General features: G+C 40.5%; 3 protein-coding genes and 1 long non-coding RNA gene across 7 annotated transcripts; 1 reads left to right on the plus strand and 3 right to left on the minus strand.

The window, feature by feature from the left end:
* Positions 1-1151: 1151 nt before the first annotated feature.
* Positions 1152-17257, plus strand: LOC127010828 (uncharacterized). The gene is made up of 3 exons (XR_007763638.1): positions 1152-1501; positions 16551-16813; positions 17071-17257. It is a non-coding gene; the product is annotated as an uncharacterized LOC127010828 (long non-coding RNA).
* Positions 2158-3658, minus strand: LOC108030753 (translation initiation factor IF-2). Of its 4 annotated transcripts, none has more exons than XM_017103804.1 (3): positions 3455-3658; positions 3170-3340; positions 2158-3090 (listed from the first exon to the last, which is right to left on the minus strand). In XM_017103804.1, the coding sequence occupies exons 1-3, from the start codon at positions 3531-3533 to the stop codon at positions 2303-2305; spliced, it is 1038 nt and encodes a 345-aa protein (XP_016959293.1). In that variant the 5' UTR covers positions 3534-3658; the 3' UTR covers positions 2158-2302. The 4 variants fall into 4 exon arrangements, with proteins under 4 accessions (XP_016959293.1, XP_016959291.1, XP_016959290.1 ...); XM_017103802.1 differs by having other exon boundaries at positions 2158-3105; XM_017103801.1 differs by having other exon boundaries at positions 3170-3361.
* A 6665-nt stretch (positions 17258-23922) lies between the features above and the next one.
* Positions 23923-24583, minus strand: LOC108030776 (uncharacterized). Its single transcript, XM_017103828.3, has one exon. It carries the CDS (start codon positions 24417-24419, stop codon positions 23997-23999), a length of 423 nt encoding a protein of 140 aa, XP_016959317.1. The 5' UTR covers positions 24420-24583; the 3' UTR covers positions 23923-23996.
* Positions 24584-26808: 2225 nt separating this feature from the next.
* On the minus strand, positions 26809-27265 carry LOC108030750 (protein new-glue 1-like). The gene has a single exon (XM_017103797.2). It carries the CDS (start codon positions 27249-27251, stop codon positions 26892-26894), a length of 360 nt encoding a protein of 119 aa, XP_016959286.1. The 5' UTR covers positions 27252-27265; the 3' UTR covers positions 26809-26891.
* Positions 27266-27434: the final 169 nt, after the last annotated feature.

Raw genomic sequence — 27434 nt, forward strand, 5'->3', positions numbered from 1 at the left:
ATTTTTTTGTGAATTGGTAGGTAGCGGCTTCCGTGAATATAGCCAAGCGCTCCTTAACATAGGAGCAAAATTTGGATGGCAATCTTTTGATGATTTTGTCATATCCCATAAAGTGTTAGGCACTACTACTTGGAAAAGGAGTACGAAACGTTGAAGACTCAACTTATTATAAGTTTGAAAGATCCACAACTGGCATACACGACCGACTTGTGGAGTGACGACTACACCCAGTTATATTATATAATTTTATATCGCAACTACCCACTATGTGGATGAAGGCTTCCGACTGAACGTCGTTCTTTTAGGTACTAAAATACATCAATTTTTATAATATATTTGTGTTTACGATGTTCATTCATACATATTTTTATAATTTTTACGAAGCATTTAATTTACTTATGTATCTTTTACAGGCATCAGGGAGTTCTTGGACGAGAAGAAAACTGGAGATAATATTCTCAAAAATGTTCAGCACAATTTGCAGGATTTCAACACACTTGAAATTATCGACCGAGCTGTGTTCGTTACGGACAATGGTGCAAATGTCGTTGCGGCATTTAAAAGCTTCAAGCGCCTATCTTGTGCTTGTCACAATATGAACCTTTACATGGAAGACGTCATTGAAAAAAATCCTATTGCGGAAGTGAAGGCTTTAATAGATTGTTGCAAATCATTAGTTAAATATTTTAAACATTCCCAACCTAACAGTAAGCTCTCAAAAACGCTAAAACAGCAAGTTAAAACACGCTGGAACTCTAAATTTTTTATGCTCTTGAGTATATTTGATGTTAAAGAGGAAATAAAAGCTCTTTTTTTATTTAAAAAAGATGAGCTACAGCGAATTAGTAATTTAGATTTCTCATTACTTAAAAACATTTTATGCTTCTTAAAACCATTTAAGCTTTGATGATGTAACTAATAACACAAGCCCAAGTAATTCCGAAAATGGAATGTTTCTTTTTTATTTTTCTTTGCTCTTGGATCTTCTCATGTGATCCAGTCAGCTGCGGGGAACAATTGTTTGGGGCGGTTGATTCTCGTTCGAACGAGTAAGTTTCGCTTTTTTTTTCAGATTGCCGAAAATTAGGATCTGTCGACGACAGTGTCACAGGACACTGGACCGGTTCTTGTAATGGTACTTTGCCGGTCGCGAGCAGAACATGACCGCTGAGGTGGTCGTAGCCTGCGATGGTTACTGGATTGCTAGTCGGTCCTTTGTGTCCACAATACGTGGACAGTAATCCTCAGTTTTCAAACTTATGAATAATACTTGAATAACCGCTTGGTGCCGGGTTTTTGTGTCCATTTCCCTGAAACGGCTTCACGCCCTTAAGTGATGTGATCCCAGGTCACAAACCTTGCAGCTCTCTTCCTTGTGGGAAGTATCATGTAAAGCTGGATCAAGCTGTGTACCCGGTGAAGCTGGATCCAGCTGAGACTCCTGTGACGCTGAGTATCCTGTCTAGCTGGACTAAGCTGCGTTAGATATATTCTAGAGCAGGTAAGTTATTTTTGATGATGGTACCAGTTAGCGTAGTTGCTTGGCTGACACTGCCAAAGTGTGCTGACTGCCTGGTTCCACACATTTCGTGGATTAGAGCAGATATAGTGGAAGACAAAAAATAATCAATTTTAGGAAAACCTGTTAAGTTTTTAAGGATTGTTCCTAGCTTCAGTGGTGAAAAAAGACTTTTGGGAAAGTTTCAGCCCGATAGCTTTAAATCTGATACTTGCGTAGACACGGATGGACAGACGGACATGGCTAGATCGACTCTAGTGTCTAGTGATACTGATCATGAATATATACCCTCTGCAAGGTTATAAAAATAACTTTATTGAAAAAGTTCAAAATGTGGTGTTTCCTTTCATCTTTTATTCCTTTTGACGGTCCGTCAGAATAATTTTTTGGTAACTTGATACAAATTTTGATAAAACATCGTTTGTTCAAAAGCTTTAAATGTTTATTACAACGAATGTAGGTACCAATACGGTCGTCAGAATATTTTTTATGGTTTTATTTGTCTACTCTAAATTGACCCCAACAAGTCGTAAAGTCAATAAATTGCATAAAATTAGGTTTTATTCTGGATTCCGCGATAGTAAATGAGCCAAATTGAAATTCTTCGATACGATTCACACACAAATAAAACACGCATATTAAAAACAGAAAAACTTTATTTTAATGCGCTCAAGGGTGGACAATTTTGCTAATAATTACAGGAGAATCTCTTTAAACTGATTTGATTGGGGTGCCTCGCAGATGCGGACGCTAGCAAGATTTGGTTGACCGTCAGTCCGGGGATTAATGGCGGAACTTGCTGGGACTCGGACGGACGCGGCGGGCGGCGGACTCGGGGGAGCCGTAGGCGATCGCGTGGCTGGTGGCAGATCCACCCTCCCCGGTGCTAAACGAGTTGGCGATGGCGATGGCTCCTCCGTTGGTGCCTCCAAAGTCGATGGGGAAGAAGGTGCCAGCGGGCAGAGGGGCGGCTGGCTTCTTGGAGGGCTTGCCACCAGCGGGAGCGGCAGCCTTGACGGGCTTTTTGGCAGCAGGACGGCGAGCGTTGGGCACGAGGACGGGGTTGATGGGCTTAAGGGGCACGGACAGCTCCTCCTCGTCCTCCTCCACATCGTCGGCCACGGCGTTCTCCGCTTCCTCTTCGTCCTCGATGGCGGCGGCTTGGGGCTCCTCCTCCTCCTCCTGGTCAAGCTCGACGATTACCTTCTTCTTGGCGGGCAGGTAGCGGTTGGCGGGAACGACAGAGGCGACTGGAGCAATGGGTGCGGGGATGGGCAGCTCGGCCTCGGCGACAGGCAGGGGTGCAGTCGCTTCTTCGGCAGCAGGGGCAACGGCGGCTTCCTCGGCAGCAAAGTTGAAGTCCCGTGGAACCTTGGCGGCGTCGTCGGCAGACTCGGGCTCCGGTTCAGCTTCCGGCTCGGCCTGGGGCTCCGGGACCACATCGGCATCGATGGCCACCTGGACGACTGGGGCCTGGTCAGGGAAGGCTTCGGCCACGGAGCTGGCCCCGTGGGCTCCAGCAGCAGCCAGGGCGTCGTCAGCCTGAACTCCCTCGACGCTGGTCTCGGACTCTGCGTGATTGCAATCTTTGGTTAGAGAGGTGTGGTTAGTTTTGGTGGGGATAGCGGCGCAGATGGGCAGGTGGCTTACCCTTTAGGTAGGTGCCGGTGGCAACGGTCTCGCCGGCCACTAGGGCACTGGCCGCCTGGGTGGAGCGGGCGTGGGTGCGGCCGGGCTGCACGTACTGCATGTACATGAATCGCTGCTGGGGCGCGGATCCGTACCACTCGGCGGCTGCGGGCTGCTGGAGGTAGACCATTCCTGGAACGAGGTATTGCCGGTCTTCAGTAGGGTGGCGGAGGGGATGAGAGTGAAGGCGGTGATTAGGGTGTGATTATGGGGCGGAATGGGTAATCCTCTGGGCGGCGGACTCACTTTTCCTGGCGGGCAGGGCGTCGCCGCTGGCCACGATGCCAGCGATCAGCAGCAGAGCCAAGGCAGCACTGAACTTCATGTCGGACTGAACTGAGTTGCGGTCGGGGGACTACTTTTAGGGCCTTGAACGGGGCGGGGAGTCTCGATTCTGGAGTATAAGATACGCGCACTGATCACGACAGGAGCTAAACTTGTCACTGAAGTTTCCACCAAAGAAGTGATGTCTGGTCAGGGCAGCGCGTTAGATTTATATACGCGGAGCCACAGGCAAAAATGCCAGCACAACGAGCATAATGAGAGGCGGTGGAAAAAAAATCGGATATACCCATAGACGGCGACCGATCACTGCTTAGTATGCAGCGGGGATCTCACGGGGAACGTGCGAACCATCCGCCTGACAACTCTGATCGCTGGATGACTACGCCGATCGCCACGCCGCGGAGTCCGTACTATCGCAGTGCCCGCCGATCTGTAGACCTGTTCGGGGGTGGCACTGGGCCAAGGGATCGGACATGGATCGGCAAAAATATCGACTTCACCTGGGGGGACACATGTGGGCCATAAAATCGCAATTGGCAATTTAGCTTTAAGGTCATTCAGAAGACACGAAAGGCGGGCGGAATCGAGGTTTATGGGTGCGTGTGTGCCTTATCGCAGAGATAGAAGAGCGCCGCCCAGAGAATTAAAATAGACAGCTCCAGGCATGCAGTGCATACCCAATCTGGAGGAGAAGGATCCCGGTGGTGATTCAGCGCCTCACTGACGTCAGCAAAGGTTTCGAGGGGCGCCAGAAGGTGCCTTTTAAATGTCAATTACTGCAGTCGCCCGCCGTGGGAGTATGCGGCTTCGAAGTCCCTTGAGCCATCAATCATACGCGTTGCAACGCCTACCGTATAAGCTGTTTTTGATTCACTTTGGTACCTTGTCCTATAGAGCCCAAGGGTATATCAAGAAAACTAAGGAAAAGTTTTATTTTAAAAAAGGAGGTCCAACGTATCGTTACGTATTTCGTTATTGCGACGTTGCGTAAGAGGTACTTCATAGGCGGAGCACTCCACTTTTGTTCAATCATGCTTTCCTTTTAAACTAAAGTTATCGAATTCGGATGTTCGTCTCAAAGACATATTAAACGCTTTTGCAGAAAAGGCCGTTTAATATGTCTTCTTTTGCTGGTAAAATAAGGTCGGGAGAGCTCAAAAGCCTAATGTAAGCATGTAATGTAATGTACCTCGTCACGGAAGTGTTCGCATTAAGGCTAACAAAGTTTTTGAAAATGGGCAGAAATTAAATAATCACATTGTAGTTAGCACACTTTGTCCACCCGTTCGCATAATGGTACATTTTATTGGTATCACATGCCGAAAAGTGTAATTTTATGATCATATTTTTATTCAAATTCTACCTATTTTTAAGATCGCACATCTATGGTGCCGTGCGTTTTGTATGACAATGACCAATATCGTGTTACTTATTCGCAATGGGTTACTTTGCCTGGATCAAAGCATAAAAAATGGGGAAGGGACCCGTAATGTGATGTATAAATGCTCTTAAAACATTTTATTATTATTTATTTTATTCATCTATAAGAAAGATATTTAAAGACATTTACATTTCACAATGACTGCTAAACTAACTGATTGCTTGAACCCGGCCCCAATCATTTCGTTACCAAGGCGAGTAAAAAAAGTATTGTTTCTTCATTTAAGGAACTTGGTTTTAAAGCAACAAAATATTTAAATAAGATTATTTGTTACGATTTTAATTGTGATGTCACTCTTAACCAGAAAAAAAGCGACTACATCTATTGAACTTTTCTTAACAAGCTGTTCTAATACCCTTTTTAATACTAATTTATACGTTGCTCTTTTACAAAAACGCCGACTTTGACTTTTGACTACTTTGAGTCCTTAATAAAATTCATATGAATATATGCAAACTCAAACTCTCAAACCAATGGTTGTAAAGTATTTTCAGTTCGTAAAATCAGTTTTATAACATTATGCAAATATTAAGTTTCTTCGGAAGCCGTGGAAATGAAAAATTTGCAGTACTGGTTTGTGAAATTGATCAATCATCTATTCGTAATGTTAAATGGTGGATACCAATTTTAAAATAAACTGCTAACCATCGTGTACTAAGTCAATTTTGCTTTGTAGTCCTTTTTTATAATTAAATGTGTTTGAGTGGTAGCCTAACTTACCCTACCGTAGTGAACAAACTCACGAAGACAAATAAAAATAAAAACCATTCTAATTTTATATCCTGTTCGACACCTGTTTATCAGGTTGCCTCTATGGCTATTTATGCAAATTTTAGGGATCTTCTTCTGAGTGTTGCTGTTTTTACGTTCCATTTAATATGAGAATGTGGAACACCCAAGACCATTAAACGAATGTCTACAGCACCAAATAGAGGAAGCTTGATACAACAAAGGCGTGAAGAGTGGCCAGAGGTATAAACAAACCACCTAATGTTCGACATTATTGTCGGTATGCGAAAAGAATTTCAATGCTCTGCTTAAAAGCAATTTGGTGTCGATTGCCGATTAGACGACGCCGAATCTCGAGCGGGCTCCCAGGGTGGGGTAAAAGCGCCACACTTTGATATTCATCGAAAGCGCGGGTAATTATGGCTCCAAATACGACTGTACTGCCTCACTTCCGCACCATGCAGTGAATCTCTTTTCCGCTCAATGAAAGTGCCCTCCGCCAACCCGCTCGTAAATTGTGTTAAAAACGTTGTTCTGGCATTTAACACTTGGCGGTTTCCGCACGCCTCCAGTTGGTCCAGACCTGTGGCGGGACATCTTTCTCTGACAACGCAATTAATCAGCACAAATTAAAATTAACTTAATTTCGGGCAGCTCGACATCGCGGTCAGTCCATTGCATTCTGGTTCGCAACGCTGGTTTTATTGGCGGGTCCTAAGAGCTTTTGAACTGACCATAAAATTGGAAGCACGATGCTTCTAAATAAAAAAGTAATGAATGTTAAGTTAAAATATTAGGATGAGCGCTTTAAAATTGGATTACGCTTTAAAACATTCGCAAACAAGAAAGCAAGTAAACTTCACTTCATATTCCAATTTTAAAGCCCTCCTAATATTTTAACTTAACATTTATTTATTATACCCTTGCAGAGGGTCTAATGATTTCAGTCAGAAGTTTGCAACGCAGTGAAGGAGACGTTTCCGACCCCATAAAGTATATATATTCTTGATCAGCGTCACAAGACGAGTCGATCTAAGCGTGTCCGTCTGTACGTCCGTCTTTTCGCCTGTCCGTCCGTTTCTACGCAAACTGGTCTCTCAGTTTTAAAGCTATCCTGCTGAAACTTTCCTAAAAGTCTTCTTTCTATTGCAGGTAGTATATAATTTTTTCCAAGATAGTTCCTATGGGAGCTATAAGATATAGTTGTCCGATCCGGCTGGTTCCGACTTATAAACTACCTGCAATTGAAAGAAAACTTTCGGGAAAGTTTCAGCCCGATAGCTTTAAAACTGAGAGACCAGTTTGCGTAGAAACTGACGGACAGACGGACATGGCTAGATCGACTCGTCTTGTGACGCTGATCAGGAATACAATTTTCTGACGTTACAATTTTCTGACTGAAATCATTATACGCTTTGCAGCCGAGCGATGATCTAATGTCATTGCGAGGGGGTGGTGTTTGTGGCCCTTAGAGTGGGTGTTTTATGGAAATCGAAAGATAAGACAAATACATAGTACTTGAATGTTTACTTAAGTTTACTCTACGAGTAACGGGAAAACATATTCGGATTTGTTTTTGATACTCTTATGTATTTTCGCATACAATTTTGTTTAAACAGTAAGAATAAAAGCTTTCTATGTCAAGCCTAAGCTTATATATCCTTCCTGTGGAAAAACTTATATAACTCTTCCCGACTTTTAGAAGATTAAAACTTATTATATCGTTTACGTTTTTCCGAAAATAAAATATGAGTGTTTGGATTATTGTATTCTTTTAAAATCCTCTTACGATACTTTCCATGGAATCTTTATGATATATGTATTATCAAACTTGTCGTAATTCTGTAAATGCTACATACTGAAGTTGAGGGATAGAGTTTGCTTGTAGTAATGTTTTAGGCTTGATTTCAATAACACTCCTCCTAGCCTATAGAGCTCTCTTTCATCGATGCTTGCCGGTTTTCTGCATGAAGTGTACGACCTCGATTAAAATAGATATTTATAGATAATTATTATTATTTTTAAGGAATATTTCGATTTGAATTATTTGGGTATTAGTGTTTTACTATGCGACTTACATATGTATATACGACCTGCAATTTAAATAAGAATTTTTGGGAAGGTTCCATTTTGATAGTTTTTTAGAACATGACAGACTGGCATCTTGATGACAGCTGATAGAGAATGTATATACTTTATGGGGCAACAATGGTCGCCTTTCCTGCGTCGCAAACCCTCTGCAAGAGTATGAAAAATTATATTACGTTTTAAGGTCACCGCAGACTTTTTACCCTTTAATTTCCGGGATTATTTAAAGTAAATTTGTGCCTTAAGAAACCGCAAGATATATTTTTAATAATTTTAAACTCTACCTTTAACCGGAATAACTGTATATGTATTTTCGCGAACATTCGTTATTCAGGTCCGGGATGGCCGGCTGGACCGGGCAGTGATTAAGTGCAACTAGCGTCGGACTCCGGACACGTGACACCAGCTGGCCCAGAAACCCGCGCGGAGCTCACCAGGGCAGGGCTCATTTTTCTCCCACCAGTGGCCAAGTTGGCAATTAAAGATATATACATACATCGGTCTCAGGGCACTCAGTGCCTTTGCTTTGTTTTTTTGGAAATAAATTGTAGAAATAGGAAAAACGTGCAACAGCTGTTTACCGCTTACCCCGGAGCGCGAAACCGAAGTGGTAATCTGCGTCAGAGAAGTGCTCGGGCACATGCAAACCGGTTGCCATTTTCGCTTCTCCAACTTTTTCAGAATTTATTTTCACACTGGAGGACAACTTTTGCAGTGCGACCACATGGCCCGGGGTGCTGAGTCCATCCCCCAGCTCGGGCTCCTCCTCCATCTCCTGCTTGTCGTGGGCAGGACCTTCTTCGTTTCGCAGGCGCATCTCCTAAGTATGTGAGTGCCGCAGCAGTCAAGATGTTGCCATGTTTCGCCTTGTCTGCTGCACTTTAATGGCTTCATATTTCCTGCAAAATTAGAGAAGTTACTTCTGCCCACATTTGGAGTTGCTCTTGGCCGGGACACAACTTGGCCTCTGGTTCTTTGTCTTCAGCGAACTCGGCTTTGTTGCAACTTTCTCACTGCTCATTATGACCGGGACCACGCACACTCCTCGAGTCTACTCCATTAAACTGTAATTTTTGGCAACATTTTGGTTTGCATAAATCTCTGCCCGACTGCAGCCGGTCCTAGTCCACATCCTGCCGGTCTCTGGTGTCCTTGCGGCTCACGCTCGCTCATGTTTCAAGTTTATTAAAAAGTCCTCAACATATTATGGTTACTTAAACTATTAAAATAACAACGTCTGCCTGCGTAAGTGTTGGTCTGTGTGGTGTTAGGTGTCCTTTGGGGCTGCCGAGCTCGTCCTTTGGCTGGATCCGGTGCCGCAGATAATGTGTAAATAATTCGAGTGCCAACAATGGTCCCGAGTGGTGCAATTGCTTCGTGTGGGGACTCAGATATGCATCTACAATGCTGGCAGTCGCTCCAGGCAGGATGCGACACCTTTCTCCAGCAAATATTCTATTGTTCCAGCTACAGCTGAATTCGAATCGATTTCCACGTCACTCCTGACGGGCGGAAGAAACCGCAAATCCGAACTAGGCTCATTAAGAAAGTTGCTGGGCCTGTGGGAGGGCCTAGAAAGCGAACATGGAGTAAATCGAGGTGGGTCTGGAAAAAGTCGCCGACCAGATTAGCAGAAGGGAAGACGCCGCATGGAATAACAAAACAACTGCAGTGTGACAAACAATGGGACGGTCGCAATCGGTTTTGCGGCAAGTGTCCTGTCCAACGGCTGCTGGTTTGCGGCAGGACGGGACCCGCCCCTCGGGGGCCCATGTTGCAGGCCGGCGATAAGGGCCACGGTCCGATGGCGATTGCGTCACAGAACAAATAACTTACCGAAAAAGCCGCAAAAGCTCACAGTCCCAGGGACTTTGGCAGGATCCAGTGACCGCTAATGTTTAGCCACATGTGGGAGGCAGGTGGCCGACTTGTCAGGCTTTTCGAATTGTATTGTCAAAGTATCTCCAACGTGGTATGCAAATTGCTCTTGACCAAAAAACCTGAACCACCGCAAAGTAGCAACTATTGTTAAAACATGTGCATTAGTATGGACAGGGAAAATTAAGAAGCCAAATTCTATACACAAGTCGTTTTAATAGCAGTATTAAACAAGAAAGGAAGTTAACTTCGGCAAGCCGAAGTTTGTATACCCTTGCAGTTATAAAAAATAATCAATAATTTTATTAAATTGAATTCGAAATTCTTAAAAATATAAAAATTTATATTCCCAATATTATAAAATAACAAGAAAAGAAGTTAACTTCGGCAAGTCGAAGTTTGTATACTCTTGCAGTTATAAAAAATAATTGATAATTTTATTAAATTGAATTCGAAATTCTTAAAAATACAAACACTTATATTCCTAATATTATAAGATAATATGTCAAAATTATTATTATTATAATTTGTTTCACATTACTTCCCACCAATTATCCGATCGTTCCTATGACAGCTATATGATATAGTCGTCCGATTTTAATAAAATTTAATTCAAAATTCAGAACTAATTAAAAAATGTTAATTTCAAGCTTATAAGGTTATACGTTAAAAAATTATTAACTTCCTTTATTGTTAGTACTTATTTTTTTATAATATATTAAATATTAAAATAAAATATTCTTACTCTTCATGCAAGGGTGCACTGCTTAGATCTTTTAAGCAAAATTAAATAAATTTAAAAATTCCGTTTCCCTTCATAAGTTTTTATGAATCTTTCACGTACCCACATGTTGTTTTCGTGATCATTCCCTTTACTACGCAGTTTGGTATTAGCCACTCAGGCCACTTTAACAACATACGTTTCTGTTTCTACTGTCTTAATGAAATTACGCCTCTAGTGAAAACGTAATGGAATGTTAACAAAAGAAAACAAGGGAGAACGAAAATAGTCGAGTGCCACGACCATCAGATACCCGTTGCGCAGCTAAGGGCCAACAAGAGAGATAGCTACATACATGCAAGCAGCAAAGTGAATTCCATAAGTTTTTAATGAATGGTCCGATTTAAACAATTTGTAGATAGGTTTTTACTTATATACAAAATCTCATTTACACTTAAGCAACAAATAGAAGGAATCGTCACCACACTTCAATATCTATAAATTACAGCCAAGATGGACTTAGAAAGGTTTTGGTAGTTCCTGGTAGAGCAGTAAAATAGCAGTAAAAAATATATCAAATGGATAAGTTTTTTTAAGCTTATTTAATGATTTTGGTATGTCCATGTTTTTAAATATATTTCGAATGGCGCTTTGCCAATTTTGATATTGTGTAATTTAGTTTAAAGCTGTGAAAAAATCCGATAAAAACAGACCTTGTATAATTTCAAAGTTACCGTCCAAAAGAATTTACCAAGCCATATTTAGACAAAATAGAATAATTGTATGTAATTTGAATTTCAGTATGGACCAATTAAGGGGGGTATATTTGATTCCCTAATGCGGTGCTGTGACGAAATATCGTGAAATATACCTTTTCGGGGAGGGGTTTTCTTCCCGATGCCCACAGGCCATGTTACCAGAGAGTTGCAAATAGAAGCAAAACAAAATGCTTCGCTGCTTGTATATCTCCATCTCTCTTTTACTGAGTAAAGGGTATGTGATAGTCGGGGCACACGACTATAGTGTTGTTCCTTATTTTATTTAAAATTGGTCGGACGGACTAAACTTTGTTTCTGGCTTTGAATTTGTTTAGCTGAGTGTTTGTAGTCTAGGCACTCGGCTAGTTAAGAAGTTGAGTCGGTAATCTAAGTAGGTAATAATCCATACACTGGATTAAACCGCACTCTCTTGTTGTTTTATGGTACGTGAAAAATTGTATCTTTTGATATATCTGTCTTGCATTAGAGAGTTTAAATTACCATTATTCGTTTCTCCACATTAATTGAGTCAGTGTTTTAAAGTGCTCTGTAAATATTTTCTAATAAGTTTTCCTCCCACATTGCAGTCCGTTCACCAGATTTCATTATTCTGCAGCTATTTGACACCACGCCTGCTTCCGCGGAAGCTGCCACCGCGTAATTAGCAGTGCAATGTAATGGGATCCAGGGGGAGGCGTCCTGCGCCTCAAGTGCTTGAGTGGGTTTCACTGCGAACCAACGGGAAGTGGCCAAGATGAGGCGTAAACTCAGCTCGCACTTGACATATGCTAATGTGCCTTTCAAATGGATTTATAGTGTTCGCGTTAGCCGCTCTCTTGACTCGTTTTGTGAGCACAGCCATTCGAAATACGGATGTTGCCTTTAAAGTTTGATGTGGTATTGACGGTCTTTTGGCCCGTGCTGGGATAATGCCTTGGCCTGCAATTGTTAGGCCCCAGTAGAGTTATGGTCGTAAATAAACGCCCGTGGAGCTACGGGTGGGATTGAGTTGCGCTTGCTTTTCTTGGCCTAAGTCTGGAACCATTTGCCCGGCCGAAGTTGCCGCATGCATGTAACTATTATGACCAGAGAGGGGATGAGCTAGACCTTGGGGTAGGCACAAAGCGCCGAGCAGGACGTGGCCAAGTGCCAATTAGTAAGCAAAATAGATTGTAGTAAATTTTAATGACATATACGGCATAGTTGCTTCCGCCCAGTCTGTCGTTTTTTCTCAGCTCGTCGAGCTGGTGTCCCTTTGAAGGAGCCAACTTCGTGCAGACAGTCAAAGGCGTCGACCGCCTGCCGCATCATTGAATTCAAAATATCCAGCTCGGTGTGTGTGCGAGCCATTTCAATTAAAAAGACTTTCACCCACTACAAAAAGCTTGACAAAGTCGGCAAGGCAGAGCAGGAAAACACTTCCGCTTTACTTCGCCTTACTTTTGTGTGCGTCTTGATAAACGTTGCAATCGCTTTGAAAAAGCGCAGACGTGCCGGACAGTGACCAGTACGGAAAACACGAAGCCGAACCCCGGTTCTCCTGTCCTGAAAAAACTGTCTGAGAACGGTGGCGGCATCTATTGCAGCACGACATGACTTCCGCTCCGTTCCGCTTTCTCCTCATCTGTGGAAGTTGGGGACTGGAAAACGCACCGTGTTCTTAACCTCTTTTTATTTATTGTGTTATCACTGCAGATTAAGTTGACATTCTATGAGAACTTATGTATACCCATCGGAGAGAACTATCTTGTCTTCAAGAATTTAAAAAAAAAACTCCATTCGTTCATGCTAAAAATCGGATAAATGAAAATATTTTAGATGACAAATATTTTGGTAGGTCGAATTTTTTTAAAGGACTGGCAATCGTGTTTTTCTAGTTTTGTAAAGAATGGAATATTGTTAGTATGATTATGCCAAAAGTCTCTTTCTTTCCGTTTCAAACCTTTGACTTGTGCTCCTCTTTACGGGTTTCCTAACGATAATGCTTATGGGAAGAACGCTACTATTTACCGGGGCTTTTTAAAAGATTGCCAAAGCAGTCCTGATCTTAGGATCGAAACTGATTCCAATTTCGCAGTGCGCTGGTTTCTCAGCCTCGTGGCACTGCTAATGCCGGCGGTCAATTATCAAGTCCTGGACAAAAACAGCCAATGAAATGCACAGTTGCAATCAATAACCTGACGATATCCCACGACCGCTCCACAAGCGTTCTACTAACATCCAATCGCGTTGGATGATTGAAATGGCTTTCCGGATTTCGAAGGGAGCCCGGAGGACTCTGTCCGCCCAAAATCCTTCACTGTTGTTGCAGCCAGACATCCACACAGTCGGGGTTTCAGCCGGCAGCTAGTGCTGGCGATAAAATAAATTTGCATATGAATTGAGAATTAAGAACATTTTGCACATCGAGCCAGCTCCGTGCCCTTCTTTATCTGCTCGTCCCCGTTGCCATCGTGCTGGTATTGGGCTGAGACCAATGCCGGCGGAGTGAGACTGTTGGCATTGTGGCTGCTGTTTGGCCTTTGAATTAGAGCCCACACACACGTACTAGACAACTACCTACCACCCCCTCTTTCCATATAGTCCATATCAGCCGTGTGAATGGCTTACTTCGTTGTTGCCTCTTTGGCCGCTTTTCGAAATTTGCATTTGGCCTTTTGTGCCAACATTTTTATGCGCCGTGCTCCTGGCAAAAGGAAATAACACCTTTTTACAACAACTCGGTAGGCTATTGAAATTGAAAATGTTTTCCACCGATAAGAATGGTCTCGAAGGAGAGTGCAGAATTTGGATTGATTATTATATATATAAATACAAATATAAGAGTATTAATGCCCCGTCAACTTTTCGCGGCAACTATTGTTAACATAAGTGGTTACAAAGTATCAGAATGTGGCCAACCTTTTCTAATGCAAGAATTCATGAGTTAGTTTATACCATACGAATTGAAAATCTGTTATGATAGTCCGATTGTAACTGAGAAGATTGCATACCAAGACTTTATAATTTGTGTGGGAGAAAAATCGGTAAAAGTTTAAAAAGTGAATATTTATAAAATTTGATTATAAGAAAATATGTAAAAAAACACCTAATCTATAATTTGTTTCATATTATTTTCCCTCCCATTTTCCGATCGTTTCTATGACAGCTAAGTGATATAGACGTCCAATTTTGATAAAATTTAATTTGAAATTCAGAACTGCAATAGAAAGAAGACTTTCGGAAAAGTCTCAGCCCGATAGCTTTAAAACTAAGAGACTAGTTTGCGTAGAGACGGACGGACATGGCTAGATCGACTCGTCTAGTGATGCTGATCAAGAATATATATACTTTATGGGGTTGCAAACTTTTGACTGAAATGAATATACCCTCTGCAAGGGTATAATGGGCTATATGTATGTGAAAAGATAATTCAATTAGTTAAATACTCTTTATATACTGAGATTGTCTGATATATTCAGATAGATAGATTTAGAGTTAAAACAAAAAGTGTTTTTAGTTCCACTTTTTGACTGTGTTCCTAAAATTTAATGGAAAAATGTATTTTAAATTAATTATTTTAAATTTATTATTTTAAATTTGACAAAATACATACTCTTTCCATATTTTTTTATTTTTCGAGTCGCTTTAATAAAATATTCCATTGATGCGAGATCCTGAAATATTTGAATGAATGAGAACATTTTAGAAAGTGTAATTACTCAGACGAATTAACAAGCACTATTCGCCACAAAAGTCGATATCGCAACTTATGTGTGTTGATGGTGCGTGATTGCTACGACCCCTTACCTTGTTAAGAGGTGTTTTTGTTAAATTTGTATTAGCAACAGTGTGCCGTTCGCTGAAACCCGCACAACAAATGTAGCTCTTCAGAAACTCAATGTAATAGTAATCAAACAAAAACACCTTTTAGCGAGGTTAAAATATAGTGACGATCGCAACTTTACTAAACAAAAGTTCTGATATCAACTTTTGCTACAAAAATTTATTATACGATCTACTAAGTAAATAAACTTTCTAAATTTTTTCCATTGGGCACCCTGCAATATATGCTACTTGTTTGATTTTATAGAGCGTCCCGAATGTAAAAAATCTGACAAACAAAATACAATTTTCATATTGAGAAGTTCCCCAAAATCTTTTTAACGGAGCATCTGATTTGACAGTTGAGGTGTAACCTACTTCTCAAAATGAAAATATAATTTTGTTGTTAGTCAAAACGCTGTTGTCCCAAAACGTTATTTTAGAGTCCTGAATAATCTAGACGATGTTAAACAGCTGAATATAGGACATATTAGTCATATCACTTTTGGAAAACTAGCTAGTTTAGCGATACAACCGCTATAAATAGCTACATTTTGTATGCCCATACCTTGTGAATTACTGAAGCTACAGGCTAGTGTTATACGTCACTAGAAAGGTATTTCAAAGTATTCTTCACGCCTTTAACCGTCTAAAAATTATGGCTAAAGTTTTTTTTATTAACATTTTTTTAGTATTTTTATACCCTTGCGAGGGTATAATGTTTTCAGTCAGAAGTTTGCAACGCAGTGAAGGAAACGTTTCTGACCCCATAAAGTATATATATTCTTGATCAGCGTCCCTAGACGAGTCGATCTAGCCATGTGGGACATTTTTTAGGTCATAGGTATTGATGAGACAAACACAATTCAATTAAAATACATTTCAGTAAAAATTGTGGCACCCCGCTGAAGCAAACTTGCGCTTTAGTTTCCGAGATCTTAGCGTTCATTCGGACGGACGGACAGACGGACATGGCTAGATCGCCCCGGCTAGTCATCATGATCAAGAATGTACATACTTTATGGGGTCGGAAACGCTTCCTTCTACCTGTTACATATGTACTTTTTGACGAATCTAGTATACCCTTCTACTCTACGAGTAACGGGTATAATAATAAACTGAAAACCCGAGTGTTGGTGTTTCGTGTTTTTCGGGGTCTAGTCCAGGTTAAACATTTAAACTCCCAAAAAGCGAATCCGCTTTGCGGCTTTAAACAACTACAACGGATCTAAGTAGCAACGTAAACATAAAATAGATGTCGCACTGAGCTCAAGGGTCCAGGGGTGTTGAGAGGCCCAGGCGAAATGCAGAAGGGACCCTGCCGCCCGAAGGACCGCCCAGTCCAGTCCGAACTTTATGCAGAGAATGCCTCGCGGGCAATCCACACATGGTCCTCCCGCCTTCCACAGGGTCTACGTGTTAATTTGGTTCGGCGTAATTCTAACTTGACATGCACGCCAGGGCCGCAGTGGAGTTTTCGAGGTTATGGGGCGAATGGCGGAGAACGAAACGCTGGCAAAAGTGTTTTAATTGAATTATTTTCATTGTCGCCCCAGCTTGACTTTGCCTGTTGGCATTATTAACTTTTCTTGTTGCTGCAATTTATGCAAACTTTCTAAAAAACACTCTCCCCCACAGCCACAGCCCGAAAGCCAAGCACAAAAAGTTAAATGAGTTAAACGAGCAATTTTATGAGCATGACGAAAGTTTGGCAAATGTTCCCGAAATACGAGGAACGAAAAAAGATACAACGAAGCATTCGATTGCTCTGCGTGTTGAGAACTAAAAGTTTACCAATGCTTAGCCCGCGGCCCCTATGTGAACGAAGCTACGCCACAGTCACCAAATACTTAGAATTGCATTTACGTTTTGCCGTGCATATGCAGCAGACTGAAGTTGAAGTAAGACTACATCAATAAATAATAATTGTTTGCCTTTTTGCCCCTCCTCGTCGTAATCTAGCTACCCCGTTGCGCTTTACCCATTTCCACCAGTTGGATTTGCTTCCTTGCAATGTTACGCCTGTGCCCTTTTGACCAGTTCTTCTGGAACCATTTTTTCGCAAATATTCGTTAAAAAAATGTTTTTTTAGATAAAAGTATAGTTTAATTTTAAACTAAAACTTGTTCGCCGTTTGTAAAATATTACCCATCCGCAGATACGCAAATGTCTACATCAGAGCATGCATGCAATCTTTAAGGACAACGTCAGCGCAGATCTATGTTGCTACTTCGAAGTCACCCAGAATTATAACTCATAAATGGTGTGTGGCCAATGACCGGAACCTGCCGGAACTAAATGATTATAAAAAGAGGGAGGTTAAGAGCACGACGACGTCGAGGATTCAGCGTTTTTAGAGAGAATAGTTAACTGATTAAATTTTTATTCTGAAAGAAGCCTGCCAAAATTAATCGTATTAAAAAAAATCTTCTTCCACTATGCCACAATTAACAAGCTTAAAATTCCTTTACAAAACAAGTCATTTATTTTTGGGGCTACTCAGTTCGGGCTTCATATGCATAGTGATTTTTACGATATATCGTATAAAAGTTCAATACCGGTTGTCGATTATTTGAAACTTTCTGACGTAATTTTTATGGAGGATTAAAGGATAAAATTTTTCGTTCACGTTTTACGGTTTTACGGTAAACTGCACAATGTTAACGCCCGTGAGCAGCAAGTCGTAAGTAACTTAAAATATTATTATTATTAAATCGTCTGAAGACCGAAATTTTCTTATACTAAGTATTTTCGTTCCCAAAAATTCGTGCTTAAAGTATTTTGATATTCGGTTATGTATTTTCCATGCTTGGCGAAGTTTTGACACCGAAATTACTTGGCTTATGCACGGAATAGTTGATTTTTTTATACCCTTGCAGAGGGTATAATAATTTCAGTCAGAAGTTTGCAACGCAGTGAAGTAGACGTTTCCGACCCCATAAAGTATATATATTCTTGATCAGCGTCACAAGACGAGTCGATCTAGCCATGTCCGTCTGTCCGTCCGTCTGTCCGTCCGTTTCTACGCAAACTAGTTTTTTTTAATTAGTTCTGAATTTCGAATTACATTTTATCAAAATCGGACGACTATATAATATAGCTGACAAAAGAACGATCGGAAAATAAGTAGGAAAACATGAAATATAAATTATATCTTTGGTGTTTTTTAACATATAACCTTAAAAGCTTAAATATAACAGTTTTTAATTAGTTCTGAATTTCGAATTAAATTTTATTAAAATCGGACGACTATATCATATAGTTGTCAAAGGAACTATCGGATAATTGGTGGGAAATATTGTAAAAAAAATTATAGCTTTGGGGCTTTTTGACATAATGTCTTATAATATTGGGAATAAAAATTTTTATATTTTTTAGAATTTCGAATTCAATTTAATAAAATTATTGATTATTTTTTATAACTGCTGGGGTATACAAACTTCGGCTTGCCGAAGTTAACTTCCTTTCTTGTTTCTGAGTGTGGTTAAGCCCATTTCCTACGCTTGGAAATAACATTTTTTATTTCGTTTTGAATTTCGAATTAAATTTGATCAAAATCGGAAGACTATATCATATAGCTGCCATAGGAAAGATCGGCAAATTAGTAGGAAAACATGAAATGAAACATAAAATTTGTATACCCTTGCAATTATAAAAAATAAACAATAATTTTATAAAAAATGTTATTTCTAAGCGTAGAAGGTTGTAAGTTAAAAAACACCGAGGTTATAATTCTAAAACCCTTGCAGAGGGTATAATAACTTCAGTCAGAAGTTTGCAACGCAGTGAAGGAGACATTTCCAAACCCCATAAATATATATTTATTCTTGATCAGCGTCACTAGACGAGTCGATCTAGCCATGTCCGTCTGTCCGTCCGTCTGTCCGTCCGTTTCTACGCAACTGGTCTCTCAGTTTTAAAGCTATCGGTCTGAAACCTTCCCAAAAGTCTTCTTTCTTTTGCATATAGTATATAAGTCGGAACCAGCCGGATCGGACAACTAAATCTTATAGCTCCCATAGGAACTATTTTGGAATAAATTTAAAAATCTTCGGTGTTTTTTAACATATTCTCTTCTAAGCTTGGATATAACATTTTTAAATTAATTCAAAATTTCGAATTTAATTTTATCAAAATAATAAATAATATTGAAAAATTATATCTTCGGTGTTTTTAACACATAACCTCCTACGCTTGGAAAAACCATTTTTTGTTTTTTGTTGGATTTTGAATTTGTTGGATTTTGAATTTCGTATAAAATTTTATTAAAATCGGATGACTATATCATATAGTTTCCATAGAAACGATTGAAAAATTAGTCGGTAAACATGAAATGAAAATTATATATTTTTATTATATCTTTATATCTTCCTATGAAAGCTATAGTCGATATAGTTGTCCGACTTTGATAAAATTTAATTCGAAATTCAGAACTAATTTAAAAATGTTATATCCAAGCTTAGAAAGGTATATGTTAGAAAACACGAAAGATATAATTTTTTTTAAATTTTTTCCACGTTAAAAAACACGAAAGATAAAATTTTTTTTAAATTTTTTCCCCGATAGTTCCTAGGGAGCTATAAGATATAGTCGTCCGATCCGGCTGGTTCCGACTTATATACTACCTACAATCGAAAGAAGACTTTTGGGAAAGTTTCAGCCCGATAGCTTTAAAACTGGGAGACTAGTTTGCGGCCAGACGGACGGACAAACGGACATGGCTAGATCATCGAAGATATAATTTTTGCATATTATTGCACCACTAATTTTACGATCGTTCCTATGGCATAGCTGCCATATAGCGGATTTTAATAAAATTTAATTCGAAATTCAGAACTAACTAAAAAATGTTATATTCAAATGTAGGAGGTTAATGTTAAAAAACACTAAACACCCTTTTCCGATTATTCCTATGTGAGCTACAAGATATAGTTGTTCGATCCGGCTTGTTTCGACTAATATACTATATGAGGTTAAAACTTCTGACTGAATTCATAATAACCTCTGCAAGGATATAAACATAGGATTTTGATATTTTATTTTATTTTTAAACAAGAAAAAAGACTATGCGTTAATTAAAACATAATTTATTAAATGCGCAGCCCCTTTGCAATGTTATTCGAAAAACAAAATTTTGGGAAACTTTCCTAAATGAAAATGTTTGTCTCATTGTTTGTGGGTTAGGTTTGGTTTTGTTTTACTACTTTTGGAAAAAAATTCTAGTAGGGGAAACCCAAAAAAGCCTGCCTTGATATATAGCTTTTAAACTAATAGTAGAGTAATTATGATCAATTATATATCGTACATATACAAATGTCTAATACTTTTATTGAAGCGTGTCAAATGAAGTGCTTTGTAGCGTAAGTTGTATTTATTTTTAATTCCCACCGACTCCAGCAGCTAAATTTTCATTTGTACACATGTACCGCTTTTTCTCCCAAACAAATTAATATTTCTAAAGCCTTGGTATGCAATCTTCTTAGTTTTTGCGATACTTTCGATTGATGCATTACTCGTTACGATACAGTAGTTGTCTTTGCACACTCTCTGGCGCGAATCGTATCTACGTGAACTACCGTCCACAGTGATAAACTCTGCAAGGGTATACACATTTCAGGATAACTGGAATGACCTCATTATTTATTTGATGCAGGAAAATTCTTACCAGATATGGTCACACAACAAATAAAGGGAAAATATTAAATTGAGCTTGTTTCATTGATGTATACATATCTTAAAAGATATTTGTATACTCGTTACTCGTAGAGTTCGCCATTACGTATGATCGCTGAGATATCGGAAACTATAAAAGTTAGGGGAGTGGGAATTGGCATGCTTATTCCTGGGCTTCCTGCACAGCGCAAAAGCTGAGTTTGCTGCAGCGGTCAGAATGAACAAATTTAAGAAAGTGTTTTTATTACAGCCATTTTTCGACAGAATATGTGATAACAGAACGTTTACCTTACCTCGTCATGAGGTGATTTTGTTTGATACTTTGCAGGAAACGGAAACCTTCCTTCCTTCCACCTGTTACATGCTATTCGACGAATTTTGTGCCCTTTTTTCCTTTTTTACTCCAACTACTTACCTAGAGTCTCTTACCGTGTTTGTACCAAAATACCTTATCAACCAAAGGTCCGAATTAATTGACATGTTTTGATGGCGTTTGCGAGCTTAGTTTTGAATCTTATCCCGATCAGACGAAAGTACTTTGTAAAAAGTTTCCATAGGAACAATTGGTTAAAATTTGCGATGCGAACTGCGGTTTAATCCTTATACGCACGCTCCGTATCGTCAAAGTCGGGTTATTTTCTTGCTTTTACTTATTGATATCTTTATACGGTATACTAGTTAAGCCAGTCAGACCTCAACATGTATTTGTCAAATCATTAAATTAAGCATTTTAAATCCGATTATTGGTCACACATACTGTGGATGTTTGTAATATTTAGACCTCATTCCGTAGACTAATCTACCAGATAGTTTAATTGAGCCCCACTACAATTGATCTGCAATAACCCCACACGTATTTTCAGATTTTTTAGTCATTTAGGTCCCTTATAAATTGCTTTTCCATAATTTTGAACAGCACTTTTTAAAGCCTGGTAGAGCGGTAAAGCACGAACCGAGTTCAGGCTCGTTAAAAATCAATCTCCAGTGGGAGCATGTGGGTCGGTTCAGCAAAGGTGTCCACCCCCGTGGTCAATATGCGCGACTATAAGTCTATATAAGCGCCGAAGCTGCCATCATGCTGCAGATATCTTTTGGTATCTATGTGTGTTGTCCCTCTCTGTTGGGATTTCGGGCTTCAGGGTGTATGTGTGTATCTGGGGGCTATTGTAAATATATGTGAATTCGTTTTGTCATATCGTTGTACTCACTACCCTTTTTACCATATTCTCGCAACAGTTCAAGCTGTGCTACACCACATGTCTAAAAGAAATATGTTATATAAAAAATAACAAGTAAAATAACAATAGATATTACATGTGAAATGCGATAAAGAAGATCGTGGTTCGATAGGACTAGAAGAGAATTTTGCTGTTGCGCTCTGGTAACCTGCCAATGAAGAACATTGACTAGTCGAATCGGACTTTATGCTTAACATTTTTTGCTCGTAGTTGTGCAAGGGAATCACCACAAACTGAGGCGCAATGGAGCGCAACATCCACGCGACATTTCCAATCTACGCGGCATCTATACGGCTCTGCCATGTCCAACGATGTGACCGTGGCCATGACTCTGCCCCCAAAATGTGTCCGATGTAACGCCACAACAAAGAACGTTAATTGACGCCAAAATGCTGCAACATAAAAACGATAAAAAGTCCGAGCGCTACTGAAAAGAGGCAAATCGGCAGTGAAGCGGAGTAGCTGAAAAAAGATTCGTTCCGCCGGGCACAAGTTGTGGCAGGACAGCAGCCCCGTTTCTTGACAGAGTCTGGTGAAATGTAACGTTCCTCCGAATCAAACAGCCCGATCTGACCAGGGCCGCCCCAACCTGTGGTTCAAGTGGCTGTATTAACCCTCGAGAGGTCAGCGGGGGCCGCCCTGTCCCCGGGCCCTTATAGAGTGGGCGTTGTTGAATCAGCACACGTGATTAATGGCCTTTAATTATGTCAAAGCGCGGCGGAAGCCCCCTACCGGATCCGGAGTGCAACGGTACGCCAGTTAAACGCTTGACATTAAAAAATTGACACCGTTTGGGGTGAAATGTCGGCGACGTTCGGCCTTCCGCCTTCTCCCCACAGCCCCACTCCCGAGCGATGTTTTTGCCTGTGACAACTGTCTGGCTCACGTAACCGAGTTCCCTGCGAGCTCGCTTGTCTCTTTGGGTCTGCCCGAAACAAATTTAAAACACACACCCACTCCGGGGACATGAACCGAGCAACTCCTTTGGCCATTCGTTACCCAGCTGTGATTGTGTGTGGGCGTTTGTCTCGCTTGTCGCTTTTAATGAAAGCGTCATAAATTATGTGGCAGTTGACGAAAGCAACAGCGAAGCTCCAGACTGCGAACGCTATGCCCTGGGACAGGCGTTGAGGTTGCGGGGTCACTTAGCATACTGTATTTGTGTGACCATTCGGGCAACACATGTGGAGGACTTGACGAACTGCTAAACAGGCTTTAAATATGTTTGGTCTTGGGGAGCCTAGGAGAAGCAGATACTCTATATATAGGGTTAAAAAGAGAAAAGAACGTTGAAGTTGAACCGTCCACCCTAAAGCTGGCCGCGCGGGGAAGGAGGCATTTTGGAGAGCCTTCCAAGCTAGATCATCCCCGCATTTTCTCTCAGTGCATTTATATTCATCGGTGTGGATAACCACCCGCACCATAAGTTTCGTCTACGTGTTGGGATAGAAATTTCTTGTAGGATGGAAAGGGTTGCTTGCTCAGAATATCCGGTATATATTTTCATTTGGCTTGGTCCAGATCCTGCCGACAGCTTTAGGCGTCCACCTTGGAACCCTTGGCAATTCGCCGCCAGTGCTTTCTCTATTCGGCAAATAAGTAAACACATGAATCACGAGTTGGCTAAAAAAATAGTTTTGTTGAATTTAAAATTTTCAAGAAAACGCCAGTTTACAAAAACTTGCTTTGTTTGAAAATCCTTATCTCCAGCCGATTGACTTTATTTACTTTGTGGTAAACCCTCTGTAACCTATTGTTCAATGATACTAATTAAAAAAAATTAAATGTAAAAAATTGTACATTGTAAATATTTTTTAATTTTAATATTTGCGCCAGGTTATCACCTAAAATCTACTACTCGTAGTGTAAAAGGGTATACTAGATTCGAGGTAGAAGGAAGCGTATCCGACCCTATAAAATATGTTTATTCCTGATCAGGATTACTAACCGAGTCGTGTTTGCCACGTCCGCCCCTCTGTCTGTCCGTCCGTATGTACGGTGAGATCTCGAATACTCTAAAGCTAGGAGGTTAAGTTTTGTCATGCATATTGTTGAGGTTTTGGGACAGCTTTAGTTTCAAAAAACAGGAGCCTGTTAGATAAATACAAAAGCACAAAGGCCATGATTTTTATTTTCATAAAGCGCCAACACTTTTATTGAACAGAAAACCCACTCAGAATAGCACGTACACCAGGTAGCTAACGTATATGGTGAAAAATAGTATGTAGAAGTTGTTTTTTCCATCCACTCTCAATACCTTCCACATGTTATATTCCGACCTATCCGATGTCGAGATGGACTCATTGAATGCTCCAACATGGTGAATCTGCTGGGGACCTAGAGTTGTTTCGTACAAACTGGCGATGCGCACAATACGGCGTGATGTTCGATGGACTAAGTGTGGTAGCTTGGACGCCGGGAGGTTCGTGCGACGTAAACGAAAGTGCGGGGGTGCGTTCGGTAGGGCTCCTCCAGTAGGGTTGCTTACAGAGATCAGAAAACCGATCAGGAAGATCCAGGCCAAAGACATTCCCCGCCTGCAGTGTGCCTTCAACTGGAAAACGCTCTTGGTAAATTTGACGCGGGGTGTTATCATCGAAACTGAAAAAGAGCGGCGGATCTGTTTTGTGTTTGTATACCTCACAGGTGTTTTGCAGCTCTACTCGACGTTTGCTGTTCTGTGGGTGCTTAAACACGAGCCCGTGCCTTGACCTTCCAAACATCACTTCTATTTTGAATTCGAATACTTATCCCAGACGACTGTGTCAAGGAAAGGTATGCCACATCCGAAAAATGCTGGCCCTTTCAGCTTTGCAACTTTTAAATAAAATTATTCAGAGGCCAAGAGAACAGAACGGCCGCCTTCTTTCCTCTGCATAAACTGCCTTTGCTATTTGATAAATCAAATAATTACAAAAGTTCAGACCTAGCCACCCCCCCGTCTTTTATATTGCTTGAGCACAAAACCAGAACTTGAAACTAACTTTTACCAAGAAGGTGAAGCAGGCAAAAGTTTTGCCAAGTAAAAATTGCATTTAGGCGCATTTAGGCGGCAGTTAGGTGAAAGGATCCCAAGATCCATGGCAAAAGCATGCAATGCATGTATAAAATCTATTCACAGATTCTTAAAGCCATTTCCTCCGCTTGAAGCATGAAATCATATTTGGCCGCAAATTTAATGCAGGCTCAGCGTCGGCGGCCAAACTTTTTTGCCAGCTCTGCAGACCAAAATTTTCGCCTCGGTCGGTGAGGAATCAGGCATCCTGTCTGTCCCGCCCCCTTCCTGGATGCCCCGACATCCTTTGTGCCAATTCGAGTTGCAAAACTCCAGCGACGCGTGTGAAATGCGTCGCAGCCTGGATATGCCTTTAGCCAGGCGCCGTTTTGATGGATTCAATCATAAATGGGGCCAAGCCAAGGATACCAGGCGACAATGCTCAACATTTTAATTTTTATAGTATTTTTCAAATTGCGTGTACAGAGCATGTTTCGGTTTTTTCCCGACCATATTGATCCATGGCCATCTACCCGAATGAACGCTGAGATCTCGGCAACAATAAGAGCTGAAAAGCTAAGATTTTAGATACAGCTCCCTCTCATTCAGCGCACGTTTCGTCCTCCAACATGAAAAGTCAACTTTAAAGTCCTTAAGACATTTGTTTAAGTGGAGTAACGATTTTTATTAAAGCATATTTGGAAAAAATGTTTTTAATGGGACCATCCATTAAAAAGGTGATGAGAAATTAAGGTTTTACTGCTATGTAAATTCAGGTTGCCGCTTAAATAAGCCCAACATCTATATAATTCGAAATTCTTAAAATGATATTCCCAATATTATAAGATAATATGTTAAAAACACCGAAGCTATAAATTGTCTTATATTATTTTCCCACCAATTTTCCGATTGTTTCTAGACAGCTATACGATACTCGTATATTCGTCCGAATTTGATCAATATTCGAAATTCAGAGCTAATAAAAAAATATTATTTTTAAGCGTAGGGGGTTATATGTTAAAAAACGCACATGACTAGATCGACTCGTCTAGTGATGCTGATCAATAATATGTACACTTTATGGGGTCGAAAACATTTCCTTCACTGCGTTGCAAACTTCTGACTTCTGAAGAGGAAAAATAGTATTATGATAACTCATATGGGAGCTATACGAATTTGTTGCTCGAGACATTTGTGAATGTTTTATACCGGTAGCTTTAAAGCACAAGAGACTAGTTTGCGTAGAAATCGACAGAAGGACAGACGGACGTGGCTAAATCGACTAGTCTAGAATATATATACTTTATATATACTTTATTTATAGTCTTGGAAATATCATTTTTCAAATTTAAGAATTTCTAATCAAGTTTTAGAACATCGGTTGACTTTATCATATAGCTGGCATAGGAACAATCGGAAAGTTTATGTCAAAATAATTCAAAGACGTTTATATTGAAAAATATCATTATCTTAATATTTCTTTAGTTATTTTTCCTTTAATAAAAATCGAAAATCGCTGTATATACAAAGCTCAACTTCAGTTATTAGGCCTCTAGCTTTAAAAATGTGGGCGCTAAGCAAAACAAATTCGGAGAACATTTACGTAGATAAAATTGAAAGCTTTTAAAATATCCGTGATACTCAACTCTCAACTTTGGAAGCTAAATGTATGTCATCAACTATCAAAAGGTAAAATTAAAATACGTTTACAGTACCTTTTTAAACCTGTTACTCGGGCTATCGACAACAGTATAAAGTGAAAAAAACGGGAAAGAGATTACAGAGAGATATGCGAAACAATACCAACACTATACACCAAAGATTACTGATTCGTCGGAAAGTATTTGTCAGGTGTAAAAATAAGCGTATTCGACCTGATAAGGTGTATACATATCTTCTTGATCAGCATCTCTACCCGAGACGATCTAGCCATGCCCGTTCATCTGTCTGTCTGTTTAAACTGATGCCGAGATGGATGACACGATCTGTGTTCTGGGGCATGCGACTTTCAAGTTTATTATTTTATGTATTATTATTATTATTAAATCTATTTTTTTGTGTACCCTGTCTGTCTTATCCCTGAAGTTGGTTGATAAGGCGGCGCTGCCTGGCAAGCAGCTTCTCCATCCGGCGTCTCCTCTTCTCCTGACGCTGCCTTCGCTCCTGGCGACGACGGCGCTCGCGAGCCAGGCGACGACGGCGGGCACGCCTGCGCCTCTTGGCGGCCGCCGACGAGGAGGACGACGAGGAGGCTGTGGTTGTGGTGCTGGCCGAGGAGGCGGTGGTGGTTGTGGTGGACGAGTCAGTGGTAGTGGTTGTAGAGGAGTCGGTGGTCGATGTGCTCGATTCCGTTGATGAGCTTGAACCACTGCCCTCCTGAGCCAGGAGCAGGCACAGCAGCACGCCGAAGCCGAAAGCGAATAGGAAGCGCATTGTAGTGTGTCTGATCTAGAAATCTAGTGGGGTTTTATACGAAATCTGGGGCGAAGTTAACATTCATGTTTGTGTGTACAACGTACATATGTTTATATCATGTAATCGGTAAATACCTGGCGGTGGTTAGAAAACAGATAATATTTGCTCAGCTTCTCGATTCTCAGACTGTCTTCAGCATGA

The sequence above is a fragment of the Drosophila biarmipes genome, chromosome 3L (assembly GCF_025231255.1).
Source record: "Drosophila biarmipes strain raj3 chromosome 3L, RU_DBia_V1.1, whole genome shotgun sequence".
In the NCBI taxonomy this organism is placed as follows: Eukaryota; Metazoa; Arthropoda; class Insecta; order Diptera; family Drosophilidae; genus Drosophila; species Drosophila biarmipes.